This window comes from Phoenix dactylifera, chromosome 11 (genome assembly GCF_009389715.1).
Source record: "Phoenix dactylifera cultivar Barhee BC4 chromosome 11, palm_55x_up_171113_PBpolish2nd_filt_p, whole genome shotgun sequence".
Taxonomy (NCBI): Eukaryota; Viridiplantae; Streptophyta; class Magnoliopsida; order Arecales; family Arecaceae; genus Phoenix; species Phoenix dactylifera.
The window spans coordinates 5324401-5343343 of record NC_052402.1 but is presented as its reverse complement, the minus strand read 5'-3'; the positions used below and the strand labels follow the sequence as shown (position 1 = coordinate 5343343).

Here is an 18943-nt window from a genome sequence, read left to right as displayed (position 1 = left end):
TGTATCAAAGATATAGTTTAGAGAGATTTTTATTGTCATTCAGATATACTTTAAAATGACAATTGCAATAGTAAAGATTATTATGCAAATTGTTTACTAAAGTAAAGTCTTCTTTCTTACTTTGCAAATTTTAGAATCATAAATAAAGATATCGTTGGAAATATTCAAATTGATTCACTATATCTTTATGTTAATATTTTGTACAGAAGTTCAAAAGTATTTTTAGCATCCTTTAATCATTTAGCGTTGAAGAAAAGTTTTTGGCAGTCTTATAACATGAACAGGTATCTTGTGGATGCAATTAGTATTTCTCCTAATTATCTTCCCTTATAATTTATAAATCTATGAATAAAACAAAAGAAATAGAAATAGAGGAATCAATAAAGAAATTCGTGAAAACTTACCCAAAAAAATAAAGAAATTCATAATAGCATTAAATGTTGTTTCACCGTATCTTAATTATTCACTATTTTCGATGAAAAAAATCTTGATGTTCTTATTTTGTACTCTTTTTTTTTCTTTTATTAAAACATTAAAACCTGGAAAGATTTTAAAATATTAAAAAATAAAACATCTGCTGTTATTATTTTATGTCGTAAATTTTGGTATTCTCTGATGACAAATTCATAAAAATTTCTCAATTATATTTATACACGCTTAAAGATTCATATCTTAAATAGTTTATCTTGAAATTAAAAAAATGTAGGCATTTAAATCTCAAACATGATATGTTAAATATAAGACTAAAAAATTATTTTCAGAGATAGAAGTTGGTAAATACAGAAAGAGGACCCAATAAATTATTCTAATTTACCATCCAAAAAAGCCATTACCATTTCAAAATTCAAATCCATGTCTACTCTTGATCATTCACAACCATCATTCCACGATCAAATGGTTCTGATTAAATACCCATTTCTTGATCATATGATAGAAAAGCAAGATTATGGAATTGGAAGAAGGGTAAAAGATAATAATAAAGTTACTGTTGGTAAAAATATGTATATACATATATGTACGTACGTTTCTTTAATTTTTGTATTATTGCACGTGAAGCAATTTTAGCCTGCTTTACCTGCCACTTTTACTTCAAATAATAATTCTAATGGCGCCTTCAGCAGGAGGGTTCGAGGGAATTAAAAGGGGAGGAATCGTATGATCTTCCTCAATTTTCTCTTCTATTTCCGAGGCTTTTCAGGCTCTCCGATTAGGGTTAGGGTTTGCTTCATGTCGCTGCTGCCTTCGACTTCCTTTGCCCAGATTCTTCTCATCCCTTTTTCGTCAGAAATATTCGCGGATTTACTGTGAATTTTTCAGTGGAATTTCTGAAAAAAGGAGGAATTTTACGAAGGATCCGGGGACAGGAACACATAATTTCGCTGAATTTTCAGCCGGATTTTGATCAGGTCCAGGTATTTTTCACTGTTTCTCCTTTTTTTTTTTTTCTCCCTTTGTTTTTACTAATTTCTGCCCATTGTTCCATCGTTATTATGTTTGGAGTTATATTTTGGTGCGAACATGAGGCACAAGTAACTTACTTTGGATGTTAGGGTTTTACGAAATCCTGCGGCTCCTGGGGGTTTTCGAGCTCCCTCCCTCCATTAGATTCTCGAAGTATAAAATTCGCTGCTTTGGGACATTTTCTCGCCCTTTCTTCTTAGCATGTTGGGAAATCAGCAGACTCTCAAGTATTTGAATGCATAAATTTCTAAATTTTGCTTTACTTTTCTCGTTTCTCTTCCAGATAAGAGCAGAGTGTAATAATTCCCGAAATAATACTGGAAAATTTAGTCTTTGGGCATATGGAGGCGAGGTCTAGCCAGTAGCCATGTCATCTGGGGAATCATCCGATGCCAAAAGCATCCAGAGAAACCCAGTCCAACCGCAGCCGCCGGTGTATAGCATGCGATTGGTCACCTCTTCTGATGGAACAGCGATGTATAAATCAAAAAGCGGTAACTCACCTCCTCCACACCCTGGAGGAGAGGGTGGCGGCGATGGAAACTCGGGAGCCGGTGGATCGCCTGGCCTCGGTGTAAGCACCGGAGAGCCATTCAAACGAAAGCGTGGACGGCCGAGGAAGTATGGGTCCAATGGTACCGTCGTCGTTCCTCTCACCACTGTTTCCCCGACCCCAAGTGCCTCGGCTCTTCCACTTTCTTCCTCTGCTGCTGCAGCTGCTGCAGCAGGAGCCATGAAGAAAGTAAGGGGACGGCCGGCGGGTTCCAGCAAGAAGCAACGAACGGTAGCTCTGGGTAATCTCAATCTCCTCTTTCTCTTGTTACTTCCTATCTTGTTTGTTACGTCTGGCGTTTTTGTCAGCTTCCCACGTTTTGGAACTTATGATGTTGCTGGGTTCTAAACTATTGAAACAACGGATTGTATTTCTGTTCAGGTTTTGCATGTTGGTGTCTGACAGAAAGATGGGGGCTTGATGGGTAGTGAGGGTGTAGGAGGGAGTTTAATCTGCCAAAATAGAAAAGAAAGACTGTTTTGTTCTGGTAGAAACTGGGTTTTTTTGGTAGATCTGATATGCTGGAAATGAGTTGTGCAGAAATTACTATTGTGTCCTTGATATTGTTCCTGTGGTTGTTGAAGTCTGGGAAATTAGAAGTGATTGATCCAATAAAAACTTCATGGATGTGTTCCTTAGCACCTAAAAGTCTGTACTTTTAATAATGCATGATTTGGAAAGCCATGTTTGTTAGTTACTGTATCTTATTGCCCAATAATTGAGATGGCTTGACTTTGGCTTTTATATCAATGAAGTCCTCTGCTATCAAATACTGTCGATTTTTGTTGAAATTGTTAAATTTTATCCAAAAAATGCATCTAATTCTGAAAAAAAAAATGGACTTATGTTGAATTTGTTGTTCCAAATACAAACTACGTTATTTCCATAATGACTAGAGGTATTGACTATCAGTTTTTGAATATTGTATCTGGTTTTTATGTTTGATTGTGGATATCCTATTTGTAGATTTCTTTTGAATTTAATTATTGGTATTATTGTTGTTATTCTCATCTATAGTTTCCATCAAATTTGCTTTTTTGTGTACAGTATTAATTCTTGTGAAGAAAATAATTTGCAGGATCAGCTGGGATTGGTTTTACACCTCATATTATTGCAATCAAGACTGGAGAGGTACTGATTCTTTTCCTCATGCATAACGGCTCTCTTGTAAATGTCCGAAATGCATTTTACTGTGGATGGTTGTCACAATTGAATTAAGTTCCTTTTATAAAACCAAAAAAAAAATCTGTCCTGAATCCTGATTGGGATTGGCTTTATAAGTATTTTCACCTTTTCTTTTTTACTTCTCAACTTTTGCCTTAACAAATTTTTGAGTAAGAGATTATTTGCTTTTTCATGGCAACTTGTTCTTAAGGTTTAAACTTATCTGTCATTATAATATTAACCACAGAGGCCTTATCAACTTTAAATCAGGATGTTGTTTATCTGGTTAGTAGTTGTGTAAAGTCATGCTGAATATAACTAGGAAGCTCTTGTCATGTTTGAAATGTCAATATATTTTATGTATCCCAACCCTTATCGAGTGTGTGTAGGAATAATTTTAGACTGTTCTTAGTTTGGGAATAAGAAAAAGGTGGAACAAGAATAGTTATTCCTATTTTTATTCGACTCCAATTTTTCAGATTACTTTAGGCTGAGAGTGTCTCTGTCAATTAAAAGAAAAGGTAGGTACCCATCAATAAAGGCTTTGTGGTAGAAATAGTTATGACAGCTTTTCCCTAGAATGGATATGCCTGATATAAGCATGATGGACTGGAACAACTATTCCTACTTTACACTTGTTTCTTAGAAGCTGTTTTGCAGGCACAGGGCTTGGAGGCTTATTCCAAGCCTTGTGCCTGCTTTATTCCTGATTTTCAAGGCTGCCTAGTGTATTCATTACTTAATATAATCAATTTTTTCAAAAAAAATTCCTTGGTGTACTTGATGCACCTCTGTAATGAATTAGCAAACTTGAACATTTTTGTGAGTCTTAATTATCTTACCATGTTGTAATGATACTTTAACATGGTTTTTGTGGCAAGATACTTTAGAATGGGTGAGAGCACATTTTTTTGGTCAGTTTTATGCCTCTTCTAAGTATGATGTCTTGCATAGATGCTCATGTTTGTGCTATTTGACTCTTTAGCAACCTAAACTAATTTTCCTATTATGCTTTCAGTGTTCAATGCAATTGTTATGATATACGGACCGGTTTCATTTATTTGGAATTTGTGTTACTTACAGATTGGCCCAATCTAGCGTTTTCCTCCTATGACCTTCCTTATCAAGTTATCTCCCTGTTAGTAGCACAAGAGGCATGCATGTTAGCCACTGTACATTACATATTGCGAGGTATTGACATAAGTTGGCATAATGCAGCATCAACGGGCACTGAAACCTTTATCTGAAGTTTCCTATGATGGGAATCTAATGCTTGATTTTAGAGGGCCAACATCAAATTAATAGCCTATTGTAAAAATTTTCTGAATCCTCTGGCAGAGTCTTCCCAATTTAGAGATATGCTGATTTTCAGTGATCAACCCGTTTTGATGGGAAGAGGTCTTGGCGGTGATGATGAGTATACTTTTGTTATATTTTCTCTTTATTTTTTTTATTGGTCAGGATCATTGAGTGATGTCTTGTTAGCAAGATGTAATAATTGGTTTTCCCTATGCACTTTTGACAAGTAAATAATTTTCATTCTGCTAATGTGAAGCATATTTGGTGATCTGGTTTATATGAAAGTTAAATTTGATTTTTGATTTGATGTGAGAAAGAGTAGTGGAAAGTGAGAGGATAAGGTTTTGATGGAGTCAAGGAACAAGAGGAAGAAAATTTTGGACATCCAGTCATATATCGTAACAAAAATTGTTTAACCTTTTCTATATTTTCTACGGAAGTTTTCTTAATATTTTTTTTTATTTTTCCAAGCATTCAATTCCAACTTATGATTTATTCACTTGTATACACACTAACAAGTTTCCTTAGCTAGCCTAGCTAGTAGAAGACATTATAAAAGTCCTTGATATGATCTCTATTTATACAAGATCTGCTACAATTATATTTATGCGGTACTCATCAATTGATGGAAATAAAGGAAAGAAAAAGGTGATTAAAGTTTTCTACAGAGATAGAACTATAGCCGTAAATTGTATCGCCCATGTCAATCGGAGCTGACTGGCACATGCCACTCCAATGGCTTACCAGCTGCAGCATGGCTATGTCCTCATGCTCGGCATGCTGCGGCTTGCATATGTGCTTGCAAGTGCCAAGCACCAGCATGGTACATGGCGTACCATACCAGTGAAACACAATGCATATGATAGCTAAGAGGATACATACTAGGTGGATGCCTGTGATCCCATCAACCATGGAAATGCTTTAGAGGAGGAAGAGAGGATGAAAAGGTGTTCATCTCCTTGATAAACCGTTATGAAATGGGGCATAGGTAGTGATCACGTTGGTTAAATTTTCTAAGGAAAATTTCCTTTTTTTAACTCTCTCATGTAGTGGTGAATGAAATCCAAATGGCTATGAATAGGAGCCCAATCAATGGCCAAGATTCTTTCCTTCTAAGTGGACCGGAGGATAATGCATTGGGTTGCTCAGGCATGGAGACACACCATGAGGATTTTCATTATATATGGTAGTTTTAAATTATTAATATAAAAGAAATGTCTATTTTGACTATCACATGATGCCATAAAAATGGTCATAACATGTATGTAATATTTGTTATTTCATAGGCCATTAATGTAATAAAAGTGCTCCAAAACTGTTAAGAAGGCCTCTATTTTTGGAACCATGGGTCTATCCTGTGGTTTGCCCAGAGAGATGTGATTACTTAAATGACTGAATAAAACTGAGAGATCTACTCCCACGATCCCTTCTCTTGGCGCTACACCCTATAATCATTGGACTGTCGCACAAAATATTCTCACCAACATATGTGCCATGTCTTCTTCCATTGAAGTCTATCATGGCTGCATATGGAGTGTTGTGAGGCATCGCCACCAAACTTTGCATTTCCACTTTATGCATCTCTCTCTCTCTCTCTCATGTACGTGCTCATGGGGCAGCACATGTACAATAGATATAATTTTCCCCTCCCTTGTCAGCACATGAGCACGTACAATAGATATAGTTTTCCCCTCCCTTGTCAGTCTAAGAATTTTAAACAGACCCAATAAACTCACCTCTGAATGCTAACCATGTTGGCAGCCCCTGGTATATAGAGGCGGCTCTGTTTGAGAAGTTTATTTTTTATTACAGGTTGTCTGTTCATTTAAGTTCTCCATACTTCTATGAATTATATTTTGATAGGTGAGTCAATAGCAAATAGATGGCATAAGGCTTACAGGTCTTGCAGGTTAAGTCCAATGATGATTTTGAAGTTTCGCAGCTAAATCTGCAAAAATTAAGTTGAGATGAACTAATAAATTTTTAATTTTTCAGGATATTGCATCAAAAATTATGGCATTTTCGCAGCAAGGACCACAAGCTGTTTGCATTCTTTCAGCCAGTGGTGCTGTTTCAAATGTGACTCTTCGTCAGGCAGCAACATCTGGGGGAACAGTAACTTATGAGGTTTGTATTTTAGAAACTTGCAACTGATAATACATATTAATCTGCATAATACCAGAAAGTTGTGCTTTTCAGAAACCCTTATTATCTTTGTTTAGTTAATGTATTCCCATATATATTGAGCATGTCAATTAAAAGCTTTGCATGTAACTGGATTAAGAGTCTGGCAACCATTCTTCGTTCAGGTGGAAATTCAGCAATTTGGTATTTGTGCTACTGGTGAATGATCCCCCTTTTTTTTTGTAGTTGTAGAATTGTGTGCTTCACTAATGAAGTATCATGTATACAAAATTTAGGCTTTTGACTGGTTAACCTTTATTAGTTGTTGGTCACAATTCACTGCCAAGCATGGATGTCTTATGGTCGATATACAGGGTCGATTTGAAATCTTGTCACTCTCTGGCTCATTCATGCTGTCAGAGAATGGTGGGCAGCGTAGCCGAACAGGTGGACTGAGCGTGTGTCTGGCTGGTCCTGATGGTCGTGTCTTGGGCGGTGGAGTGGCTGGGCTTCTAACAGCAGCATCTCCTGTCCAGGTCATTCTCAGTTCATATGAGGATTTCTTACATTTATCTTTGTTGGGGTTAATAAATTTACTCTGCACAAGTTCATAACTTTTTGCATGTGTGTGTGTGTGTCTCCCTCTATATATATGTAATATGGTGGATTGATCAAGTTAATGTTACGGTATGAGAAAATGTTCCTCAGAAAAATCTTGTATAACACATTCATCATATCTTTGCACGAGTGCAGCCTTCGTGAATTTCTAATTATTATTTTTTATTTCCCAGATTAAAAAATTGTTCTCTGCTCTGGATGTTGATGAATTTCCTATCACCCAAATGATGGAAACAGTTTTTTAATCCCTGTCCATCTTCTCTCGCAAATCATTATTCGATCATATGTCCTTTTTGATTTAATGACCTAGTCTAGGATGTTAGTGCATGTAGCAAAATCTAATGTATTGTTAGCATGTGTTTTAAATGTTAAATATAGTATAAATCTGTATGAAAGGATTGCATGTGTTAATGATTTACACAAGATGATGCTAAACAAAGAAATTCAGTTCTCTTCCTTCAGCAAATTTCTTTTCTCAATGGTATGCAACAAGTATCGCACATTGCAGGTGGTAGCGGGCAGTTTTATTGCTGATGGGAAGAAAGAGACAACTAAAATGAACCCATCAGAACCTGTATCTGCCCCTGGAAAGCTTGCTGGCCCTGTTGGGGTTTCACAGGGCACAGCGAGCGAGTCCTCTGATGGTCCTGGGAGCTCACTCAACCAGAGCATTGGTGCTTGCAATAACAGCAACCAGCAGGACTTGTCAAACATGCCATGGCAGTAACTGCAGTTCACAGCCTCTGTAACTTTAATACTTAAGATTTAGCTAAACAACTTTCTTCTTGCTATCTTCTTTTCGATGTAACCTAATTTATACCCTTTGTAACCATAACTCAGAAATCCGAAGTCCTTTGTATCTCGTCTTCCATAATGTAAGCTTACATGTTGCTCAGCCAGGAACAGTTGCTGGTGACCTCCCACACCCCCCTCAAGTATAGATGCTACCAAATTTCTTGTGCATCATGTAAAATGGAGTGCAGAGAAAATTGTGGCTTTTGTTCGGTCTATGTTCGCACCCCTCCTCGGATTTGTCGTTGTGATGTTTAGTTATATGACTAAAGATGTATAAAGACATATTATGTGACAGTTGTTCATCATATTCGCTAGTTTGCCTGTGCATTTTCTGCTTTATCTCATTTAGAATCTGTTCAACAGCTGCCCTCTCTCTCTCTCTCACACACACACACACGCACGCACACAGACCAGTATCAATTTTGGAAGTATATAGGTGTTCAAATTGCCCACAGTCCAGTAAGTTCTTCCCTATCTGAATGAGACTGATGGTCGTACCTCAGCATTGCCTTGCCAGAAGAATTTTTGAGAGGGAGAGAGAGAGATCTGCTATAATTATCCAAATCCAAATATTAAGAGATGCACCGCCCAAGAATTGAACCTTCCAAGCAAATGAGTGATCAAAGAAATTATAATGGTATAGGGAAAGAATTTGGATTATTGTGATTACAAAGCTTTTATTAAAGAATCCTTTGAAATGAAACCAGTGAGAGCAGGAGTGCGAGATATTGAATGTCCTTGAGTTTTGCGTCAAATTAACCGCTCTAAAAACATAAAATTATTAATATTAGACTCAAATATATTTTTTTCTCATCAAAATTAATTCATTGGATCAACAACACTCTCTTTTAATTAAGTTGGTGGTTCATTGAACAAATTCTTTTGTGGTGGTTATGTTGGCTAGAATCTCATATTTTATTATAGAAGTTATCATGTATTGTCTCTTACGTTGCGATGCAGCATAACGGTAATCTAGAAAGGAGAACAACAATCTTATATTCAATCTTCTGCACTTTTTCTCTGTAATGTCATACAGGAGCTAATCCGAAAGATCATTAAATGTCGCTTTCTCACTTCTGGTTGTCTTGTGATGTTGTTTGAGTTAACATGTAGAGTCACCTATCCTGGAATCATGTAAGCATTATCCTAAAATTAATTCTTGCAACGATCATATGTAAACTTTAATTTCCTCTAGTTTTCACTTAGTTTTCCAGATTGAAACTCATTTATGGCTGGCTGTCTTGCAGTACCCTCTGCAGTCACCAACAAATTAGGGGACAAGGGAAGAAAAGTCCAAGTTTAATGCCATATTCATCATAAACATCAGTGCTACGTTATTAGCATCCATTTTTGTCCTTGACACAATGGTCAGTTCAAAAAGAAAACATTATGTTATTAACTAAAAAGAAAAAAATGTCCAATGCAAACTTTCGATGCCACATCGATCATAAACCCTAAATTTTATTAGTGTCCATACATATCTTTCATACAAGAACCAACTAAAAAAGAATAAAGTTAAACTATTAACTATTATTAGCTATTTAAATCTTTCTTCTATAGGATGTAATCGGTATCATCAAGAAACTCTGGAAACTGAAATAAAGTCTCTTGATGGCGGTCTAAGATAGCAACTACAAACGAGCTTGACCCATCATATGGAGATCCCTGAACATTGTCATCCATTGCACCCCACCACTCATCAACCAAACTATTCTGGTCCACCCTTGCACTCCCCTCCATCAATTTGGGCTCACTCTCGCCTTCATCATCGGGTAAAAATACATCTTCTATGAGAAAATCGCTCCACTTAAGCTCCGGCAATATTGGCAGTACCGTCGTAGTGAAGGAGGAAGATGCTTCACTAGAGGAGGTATATGTGACTATAGTGATAGTGCTCGCATCATGAAGTTGTGGGAGGAGATTGCTCGTCGATGGTTTTCTTTCAGGGAAGGTCGGATGGATGATCGGTGTGGCTTTGGAGAGCAAAGTATTCTTAAGGTCTTGGTCTCGGTTGTTGATTCTGGTGCTACAAGGGGAGTAGTCTTGGTTAGTGTTACTGTTAGTGCTTGTAGCAGTGGCAGTTGCTGGGAAGCCACCAATAATTTGGATGATGTCGGAGATGGGGCGGTGGGTGAATGAGCTTCTTTTTGAGCTTGGTGTTCCAGTAGTTTTTGACATCATTATCAGTTCGGCCGGGAAGTTGGCTAGCTATCATGGACCACCTGCACCAAAGGAAAAGCTAGGTTGATGAAAGTTGAATTATTTCCATGTTTGATGTGGATCATGAATTGTTCTATAGAATGTACATGAGATGTTAATGCCCCATCGTATGCATGCAATATAACGGTCAACCACTTGAAACTCTGCCTGTTCTATATGTTTATTTTGCTGTGTTAGAAGTCACATGTAATTCTAGCTTCAGAAAGACAGCCAAAAAGCCAAAAAGAAGAATTATTGTGATTCTAGTTTTAGGCCATAGTTGGCAGACACCAATCCTTGCAGGTATTGCTGCAGCAAGTGAGACCTAGAAGATTCATACAAATCGAAGATGCTGGGTTGATATCATTCAACGACAAATTCAGCCCAATTCTATGTATTTCCCAAATAGGACCTAACTTTGGCTGGAAGTAATTCCTGTAACCTGGATGTGTAGGCTAAGATTCTCTTTCTATTAATTCAAAACTAATCATTCTGGTAGATTCAAGCCCAAGTTGTATAGTTAACCATCATATATATATCCTAATCATGAAAATTTTCTACAGATAGAATCACAGGAGGTTTGCACCTTTTAATCCCATATCTACAGTTGGTTTCATTTGTTGACATTATTGTTGGAAGTTCTAAGCTTCATTGTTTGGCACGACAGTTTTTTTTTATTATCATTATTTTGATTAGTTGTACTATTATTCAAGGTTTTGGGCACCAAAAAGTTCACGACCATGCATGACAAAGCTGTGTGCATGTACAAAGTAAATACAAATACATAACGATGTATATATAGTCTTCAGTTTTTTCTCCTCCCTGCTCCCCATCATTACAATTCTCTTGACTCTTCTTCTCTCTCTCTTTTCCTGAGGTAAAGAGGGAGGAAGGAAGAAGCTTCCCTCCCCACTTATTTTTTAAGAAAGAATAGAGCAACCAATTTGTCTAGACTCATCCTATGGTTCTATGATCACTATTTTAATTCCCTGTAAGATTTAGTTCCTTTCCATCTCCAACTTCGTCGCATGCTGTCTATCAATTGCCAACATCAACGCGAGATACCAAAACATAGCTTTGATTTCACCAATCATATTTTGTTAATTTGCTTCATCGTTTATCTTATGACCACCATATTTTGTTAATTTGCTTTGATTTCACGAGATCAGGCCATTGAGACGAAAACAATACAGAAAAATAAATATAATAAGTAGGTCCAATACTACAATATATCATTGGTGATAGAGCACTCTACGTACCTGCTTCCTAAGGTTGCATGGAGCTTTATAATCTCCTCTTCTTCTTGAGGAGTAAACCTCTCGTGCTTCAAATCAGGATTTAGATGATTAAGCCATCTATTTCTACAACTGCTCCCACCTCTACTCAGTCCTGGAACACCTCATGCATGCAACACATATCACCGAAACAAAACTAAGAATATTCAAAAGTTCCTTACGAGACAAACATCATGCCATCACTATCTATTTTGAAGAGAAGACGAAGACTCTTAGGTATTGACCTGCTTTCTCTGGAACCGAGTCCCAGTTTCCAATCCCATGGGTGGAAACGTAGGCAAGTAGCTTTTCATCCTCCTCTGCCGTCCAAAGACGTCTCTTCACCTTCGATTCATCGTCGGACGGAGGCCTCCTCATTTTCATACAATATAATTAGCCTGGTAGTCGTCAGGCTTGCGTCAAAACATCGGGGAAATTAAAGAAGAAAGAAAAGCTTCAGCCTAGAGGGAGAAGTAATATATAGTGCTGTAAGCCCAGACCTCTTTGGAATCGCTCACACAGGTGGCGACGAGGGATCTTACGGTGATACCCCAGGATCAACACTATTACGCTTGACGTACCGTGCCTTGATGTGCAAGGACGCATGAGTTTTATAGAACCAAGGAGAGATTAGTTTAAGAAAGAATGGACCAAGGTTGGGCATTGACTCTCATATTACCATACTAAGACTTACCAATGACAGAATCTTTTTCTAAATAAAAGATTGTAATATTCCAAGATAGGTAACTTCATTGAGTTCCTCTCCTAAAATGTTGGAATTGGACTCTAAGTCCATGTTAGACCTTGACTTGGACCCAACCATAGCAATGACTCAGCAGCGTGATCTTCAAGGGCAGAGAAACAGCGGGGAATTAGTTTAAAAGTTTTAAGAAGAGATGGGCAAGAAAAGCATTGAGATACGGTGCACGAAATCATGGACGTCCATGAGTTCCACGTAAACTTCCTATAAAGTTTAAACTAGTGCCGGCTCTTCAAGTTGTTCAAAAATTAAAAATAAAACACATAGCATACGTGTTCATGCATCCTCTGTTATGCTAGCTTATTTTTATTAAGGATGGTAACGTTCAACTATTTAATCTATTTAACTTAGTTCAACTTATTATACATCAAGCTATATTATCTATTTAATAAAATGGTCATATTTGAATGTGAAGAGTTTTTCAAGTCAAGCTCAAAAATTAAAATAAAAAATTTTTGAGCATGTTTCTATATATATATATATATATAATATTTTTATTTATAATATATATTATTAATTTAATATTATAAAATATAATATAATATGATATTTTATTTTATTTTAATTACAATTAAGGCTCTATTTCACATTTGAACTTGAGCTCGACTAGTATGGCTTGGATGATATTCAAGTCTGGTTAAGTTGATTCAAGTATTATTTTTTTAATTAAGTTGAGTTTAGATTTGAATATTAAAATTTAATCAATTTTGATTCAAGTTTCGAGCTTAAATATTTTGAATCTAATTGGCTTGATTCTCTAGCTGCTCGACTTAACTCGATCCCACCCGTATCACTATAGTTCAATATTTTTCTTCACGTGTCAGGCACGTGCAGAATTCTGGTATAGGTAGACGCGGAGATTAACCGAGCTGTTGGCCGTAAGCGAGCCATGCACTCTGCTGTCCTTTGCGCTCCTTCTCTGTTGCGCCCCAACGCCAAAACTCAAACCCTAGAAGATCTCCATGGCCGGCTCTGGATCTCGGAGTGGCCTCAGACGCGGAGACCGGGGAGGATGAGGGTTATCACCATGAGAGACCGGAGCAAGAACCGGAAACCCACCCAGAGGGGGCGGTACCTCAGCATCGAGGCGATCCAGGCCGTCCAGGCCCTGAAGCGGGCCAAGATCAGCGGCGACGATTCGCTGGATCGCGTGCTCGAATCGAAGGTCCGGCGTCTGATCAAGGCGGATACGATTTCCGTGCTCCGGGAGCTCCTGAGCCAGGGCGAGGGTTTCCTCGCTCTCCAGGTCCATATTTCAACCTTTTGATCCCCAAATTCATTGTTTTCTTTTATATTTTCTTATGCTGTTGATAAATGATTTCGTTCTTGTTCAACTTGATGTGACGAAATGAGCATTGCGGAATTCCATAAACAACATTCATATGAACACCTTTTTCTTGTCATGTGGGAAGGAACCACTAAACGGGCATCTTGCCATGATTCTGTGAAACGCGGATAGAATAAATATGGATCCACCACATAGACCATGGCCTTGTTTGGGGTTAAGTTGCCTTCTTCCAAGAGGAGGATTCTATTTCTCTTGAATGCATATGTTCATATCTGCGGATTTCTAACAACAGTTTGACGCGTTCCATTCTCAATTTGACATTTTCCTCGTCTGGGTTATTGGAAATGGCTAAAGAGCATCGAGCATGATATGTCCTTAAAGAATTAGCAGATAAACTAAGCAAGCCACTTAACGTGGGCCTCGTTTCTCTTTCGAAATAAATCTTAAATCAAACATAGACATGAATGAGTCTTAACCAAGTTGGGGGTTCGATGCATAAATCAGATATGTACCAAATTACAATCCACTAAATTTGAAGATGTTGGATGAACTCTTTTAACATTACATCAACCCTCTAAATAGGTGCTGTGTACCTAAGACAATTTTGATAAGAGTCCTCCAGCGTGTTGGCTGGTAGAAGAACTTGTTATTTGTTATGCATTTTATGCTTACGCCACTAGGTTGCAACTTTCTGAGGTTTCTACCTTAGATAGAGTGCAGATAGCAAAGATTCACCGAATATTGTGTTTGACTAATTGATTTTATGCCTTCAAATGAGTAAATCCATACCTCCACATGTTATCATTTTAGTTTTCTTCAAGAGCCATCCTATGTTCCCGAAGTTCAGAAGATATCTCATCTCAACTTTGAAGGACTGTTTGGACACCTGAACTAATTATCCATGGATAAACGAACATGAACAGGATTTTACAGTTGAAAATAAGTGAAAAAAATAGAGGAATTTGAAAAGATCTAGGGAAGTGCTGGTTCGCTAATCCCAGTCCTTCAGGGATAAGCGAAATAACCTTCCCAGCAGTTTAGGTTGCCCCAAAAAATAAATCAGGATTTTAGGAACCATGTGGTGCACCTACCTCTCCAACTCCTCCCTGTCTCCTTTCCAAGTAGCTCTGGCATCCAAACAGGCTGTAAAGGATTCAGTTACTAAGATGTGTATGTGCTGGATGTGGACATGAAGCTAAACTAGGTAAAGTAGTGATAAAGCATCACAAATGTCATTTTTCCTGGATGATTGCATTACTTGCTTATTTATGTGTCTTAAACACAAATGATCTACCCATAATGCCAGAAACATATTCTAGGTAAACGCAATAATTTCATGTCTAGTATGTACTATGGATGTAGATGTCATGTTAGGCCTAAAGTTACGAATTAGATTGAAACCTAATACATAACACAAATCCGTTTGTATAGATCCAGTTCAATCAATTCACAGAGCATTGTTAACTAAGAATAATGTTCTAGCACATTTATACTAATAATAATGCAAAGGTGATTGCTTCCAATCATTCATTTTGCTGCAGCCATCATTAGATCACTTTCTTGGATTTGATAAATATACCCCCTTTACAGTCATATCTCTTTCCAATGCCTCCTTCTATTAAAGTCCCTTTCATGCATCCCCTTTACAGTCATTCCCATCTTTAATAAGTATATCCCGTTCATTCATCTTTTTACCCTCATCAAGGAGAGAAAAAAAATAATCCTATGGATCATGGAATGCCGTACCGGTCCGTACCGGCCGGTACGGGCCGGTACGTACCGGTCCGGTCGTGGACCGGTACCGGAACGGATAAAAACCGGTATTTTCCGGTTTTTTATCCGAACCGGCCGATACGGGTGCGTACCGGCCGGTTCGGGCCCGTACCGGCCGGTTCGGAGCCCATACCGGCCGGTACGCACCTCGTAGGTTCGCACCGGTACGATTTTTTTTTTTTTTTTTAGAACCACAGCGCCGCGCGCTGTGGTTTTTGAAACCACCGCGTACCGGCCGGTACGGGACCGGTACCAGCCGGTACGTACCGGACCGGACCGGTACCGTACCGGTCCGGCCGGCCACCGGTACGCCGACCGGTACCGGTACGGCGGACCTTGCTATGGATATTGATTGCCAATTGGAGTTTTGTTGTTGGTAAAGTAGCATTCAATAAAACAGAATTGTAACCTAATGCCTAACACAAAGCCAGGTTGTATAAATCTAGCACAATCCTTTTACACCTTATCAACTAAGAACTTTGTTATAACATACTCATACATTTCATAACACAAAGGGGCGTGCTTCCCATCATGCATTTTGCTGCTGCTGTCATTAATTAATTTGTTTGATGTGCCTTAAGAAGAAGTCATCTCTCTCCTATCCCTTGTTCTAATGAAGTCGTTATTTTCCTCTCCCTTCTTCTCATGCCTCCCCTTTACAGTCATTCCCATCTTTCATAAGTATATCCCTTGATTCACTGTTTTACCCTCATCAGGGTGAGAAATAAATCAATATAGCAGCAAACACTGTGGATGTTCATACCAGCCCACATGAAAGTGATCAAATCTATCTGAAATCAGTTGGGAGATAATAATTATTCAATCTTTTCTCCTGTGCAGTTGCATATGCCCAATTCTATCAAATATGTAATGAGATGAATCGTATCAGTTAATTGCGGAGTTGCATATACCCAATACTCTCAGGTATGTAATGAAATGGAATATAGCAGTTAATTGTGGATTGCAGCATTCTGCTTGAAATTGAAACTTGGCTCGTCTGATTTCACCATCTTGAAAAAGGAATAATCAAGTTCAAACATATCATGGTACAGCTCATCTTATGGTGGCTATCTTAATGCATTCGCCAATATTCATTTCAGTGGCAAGTTATTATAACAAAATGCATGACTTGTGAGTGTTGATAAAAAAACATGGTTCTTGTATTGATGCTATGTTTAAATTGTGATGATGAATTCGCTTGACCATCAAGCTTTATTTGTATCATCTCTTATCAACAGGTATGGTATACTAGGATGCTGTTATTTCCATATATGAAGACGTGCCTATTGGCTATCGTTTTATTTTAAACTTGAACATTTAAGTACCAAGATGTCTGTACCTACCGTATCTTACCATATTTGTAAGGTAGCGGTACTAGTACACCTTTCGGCACTGCTTTATGTGGACACATGGTACATCAGCTCCTTTTTTATGTGCTGGTGCCAAGAAGTGTGCATCATGCTGCTTTGTAGTGTACCAATATGGTATTAATGCCAGTTGTTCAACCTTGCTTGGACTTCCTGGACTTCTTTTTCTTTTTTAATGTATATGGTCTATGACAATGATCAGTATAGACTTGTTTTTCATATTACATTGTTTCGTTTTTTCCTTTTTCCCACTAATAGTATGATAGACAAGTTGTTTTTTTCAAGATGCAAGCAAAGTGCACTGAGATGTCTCTGGACACTCTTCCTAATAGGTTTTTGAAGAGGTTCGGAAGGAGCATTGGTATAAGCCTCGTTTATTGGCGTATGCTGACATGATCAAGGTGTTAGCAAGCAACGATTTACTTGACAAGGTTGAACTGATGTGTTCATATCTGAAGACAGAGCGTTTGGAGGCTGACACTGAAGGTTTTAATTTGCTTTTAGAGACTCTGTTGGAGTTTGGCTTCACACAATCTGCTATGGACTGCTATCGCCTGATGAAGCTGTGGAACAGTGAGCCAGATGAGTCTACATTTAGGATATTGATAAATGGACTTGAATCCAAGGGAGAAATGGATCTTTCAATTGCTTTAAGACAAGAAGGAGAAATGTATTTTGGTAGGCCTCTGGAATTTTTAGAGAAAACAGAAGAGATGGCATCAACTGGTGTAGCTGAGTCTTAGTGCAGAAATTTTTGTTTGACCATTTAGCATTGGCTCGTCTGTTTTAGTGCTGTTAATGCACTACCCTCACATTGTTAAAGATCCATATGCTGTTTATAGCAAGTTTATATGATAAAAGTGTCAAATGCAAATCATGCTTATTCTTTAGTTATTTAATATATTTGGTTCCCCCTGCTTTGAGAGTTTTATCATGGAATTTATTAACTTGAATATCATATAGTTTTTATTTATTATTTGTCTTTTGACACTTGTTCAGTTGGATTACTAATGCTGCCTCGCCATATTGAAACCTCATCTTTAGGGCTATAACATTTCAGTTTTGTCACAGTTTACGAGGCAATAGTTGCCCATGATTTAGATAAAGATGACATTACTAACGTGACACCTAATCAAGTAGCAAAATTCTGCATTTTTGGCAAGTATGTGCATTCTCATCATGTCCATTGCATAAGCAAGCAATTGGCCAGCTTCTCTCTTCATGCATAACTGCATTGTTAAATAAGTACGTGGATGGATCTGATGGATTGTTTTAGATGTTCTTTCAGGTGTAGGATCTATGGAACTCCTGAAGTTCCAAATTTTGCAAGTGTGGCAATAATTTTTCGAACTGAGCCATCAAAAAGGAGGAAGAAAGATCCTGTCGCAAAGGAAAAGCTAAAAGCCACCCATTTCAATCACTGCACAGTTTACTGGTCCTGTGCAGATGTTGGTGCCTAGCTGAACAAGTACCCAGGGCTTCGATGGACATAGGATCAGTGAACTGAAGGCTGATCAACATGGGTGTTCTATAGCAGTACTTTTTCGCAGAGCAGAGGAAAATCGGTAAGTCACTTGTCAATAACATGCAGCATGTACCCTGTAAGCTTAAGGGTGGACTGCCAATCATATTTTAGTATGTTATCTCTGTATTGAATATAAATATGACATTATCAAGTATCTGGGTCATCCACTAGTTAATCATATCTGGATCTTTGATATCAGGTAATTCTCATCAAGCTGCATAGAATGCGATTCCCTTCGAGCTGTGGGAACATGGACTGGCATTTGAAATTGTCCGCCAACTAGCTGCACTTTGCAACACATTCCCTACGAATTGGGATGTTGTTACACAATATGCAATGGTGAGGGCAACTGGACTCTAGTGCAGGCAGTGGAGGATTTCTTCCACTCAGCTGGGAACCTAGTGGGTGTTGCACATATTGAAGCAGCACTTGGCAGACCCCCAAAATTCTTACACTTATGGATCGGCAATCGAGGGAATGGAAAAGCACCAGTGGTCCTTGCGCCAATGGAATATCCTGCTCCCAATGGTGTGGTTCCTCCATGAAAATGGCAGCATGGGCTATCCTGTCTGTTGGCTGACTGGGAAACCAAGGATCTGAGCTGCAAGAGGCAGGGACTATTCATGCTATCAAGCCCTGCTTAAGCTATGTAATCACAGTATCTGAGTCACCCTCAATCCAGAGTTTAGAAACCAGCTACTTGAAGAATGAAACATTCCCAACCAAGCTATTGTAAAACTCTG

General features: G+C 38.1%; 3 protein-coding genes across 5 annotated transcripts; 2 read left to right on the top strand and 1 right to left on the bottom strand.

Moving 5' to 3' along the window:
• The first annotated feature begins 1058 nt into the window (after positions 1–1058).
• On the top strand, positions 1059–8328 carry LOC103705184 (AT-hook motif nuclear-localized protein 10-like). 3 transcript variants are annotated; one of them, XM_008788815.3, is made up of 6 exons: positions 1059–1412; positions 1745–2255; positions 3093–3145; positions 6473–6604; positions 6976–7137; positions 7728–8328. In XM_008788815.3, exons 2-6 carry the CDS (start codon positions 1829–1831, stop codon positions 7944–7946), a joined length of 993 nt encoding a protein of 330 aa, XP_008787037.2. In that variant the 5' UTR covers positions 1059–1412; positions 1745–1828; the 3' UTR covers positions 7947–8328. The 3 variants fall into 3 exon arrangements, with proteins under 3 accessions (XP_008787037.2, XP_008787038.2, XP_008787039.2); XM_008788816.4 differs by having other exon boundaries at positions 1097–1406; XM_008788817.3 differs by lacking the exon at positions 1059–1412 and adding an exon at positions 1514–1614.
• A 1240-nt stretch (positions 8329–9568) lies between these two features.
• LOC103705219 (transcription factor MYB35-like) lies at positions 9569–10192 on the bottom strand. The gene has a single exon (XM_008788854.2). It carries the CDS (start codon positions 10190–10192, stop codon positions 9569–9571), a length of 624 nt encoding a protein of 207 aa, XP_008787076.2.
• A 2927-nt stretch (positions 10193–13119) lies between these two features.
• LOC103705186 (pentatricopeptide repeat-containing protein At1g62350) lies at positions 13120–17590 on the top strand. Its single transcript, XM_039131365.1, has 2 exons — positions 13120–13493; positions 17008–17590. The coding sequence occupies exons 1-2, from the start codon at positions 13137–13139 to the stop codon at positions 17416–17418; spliced, it is 768 nt and encodes a 255-aa protein (XP_038987293.1). The 5' UTR covers positions 13120–13136; the 3' UTR covers positions 17419–17590.
• Positions 17591–18943: the final 1353 nt, after the last annotated feature.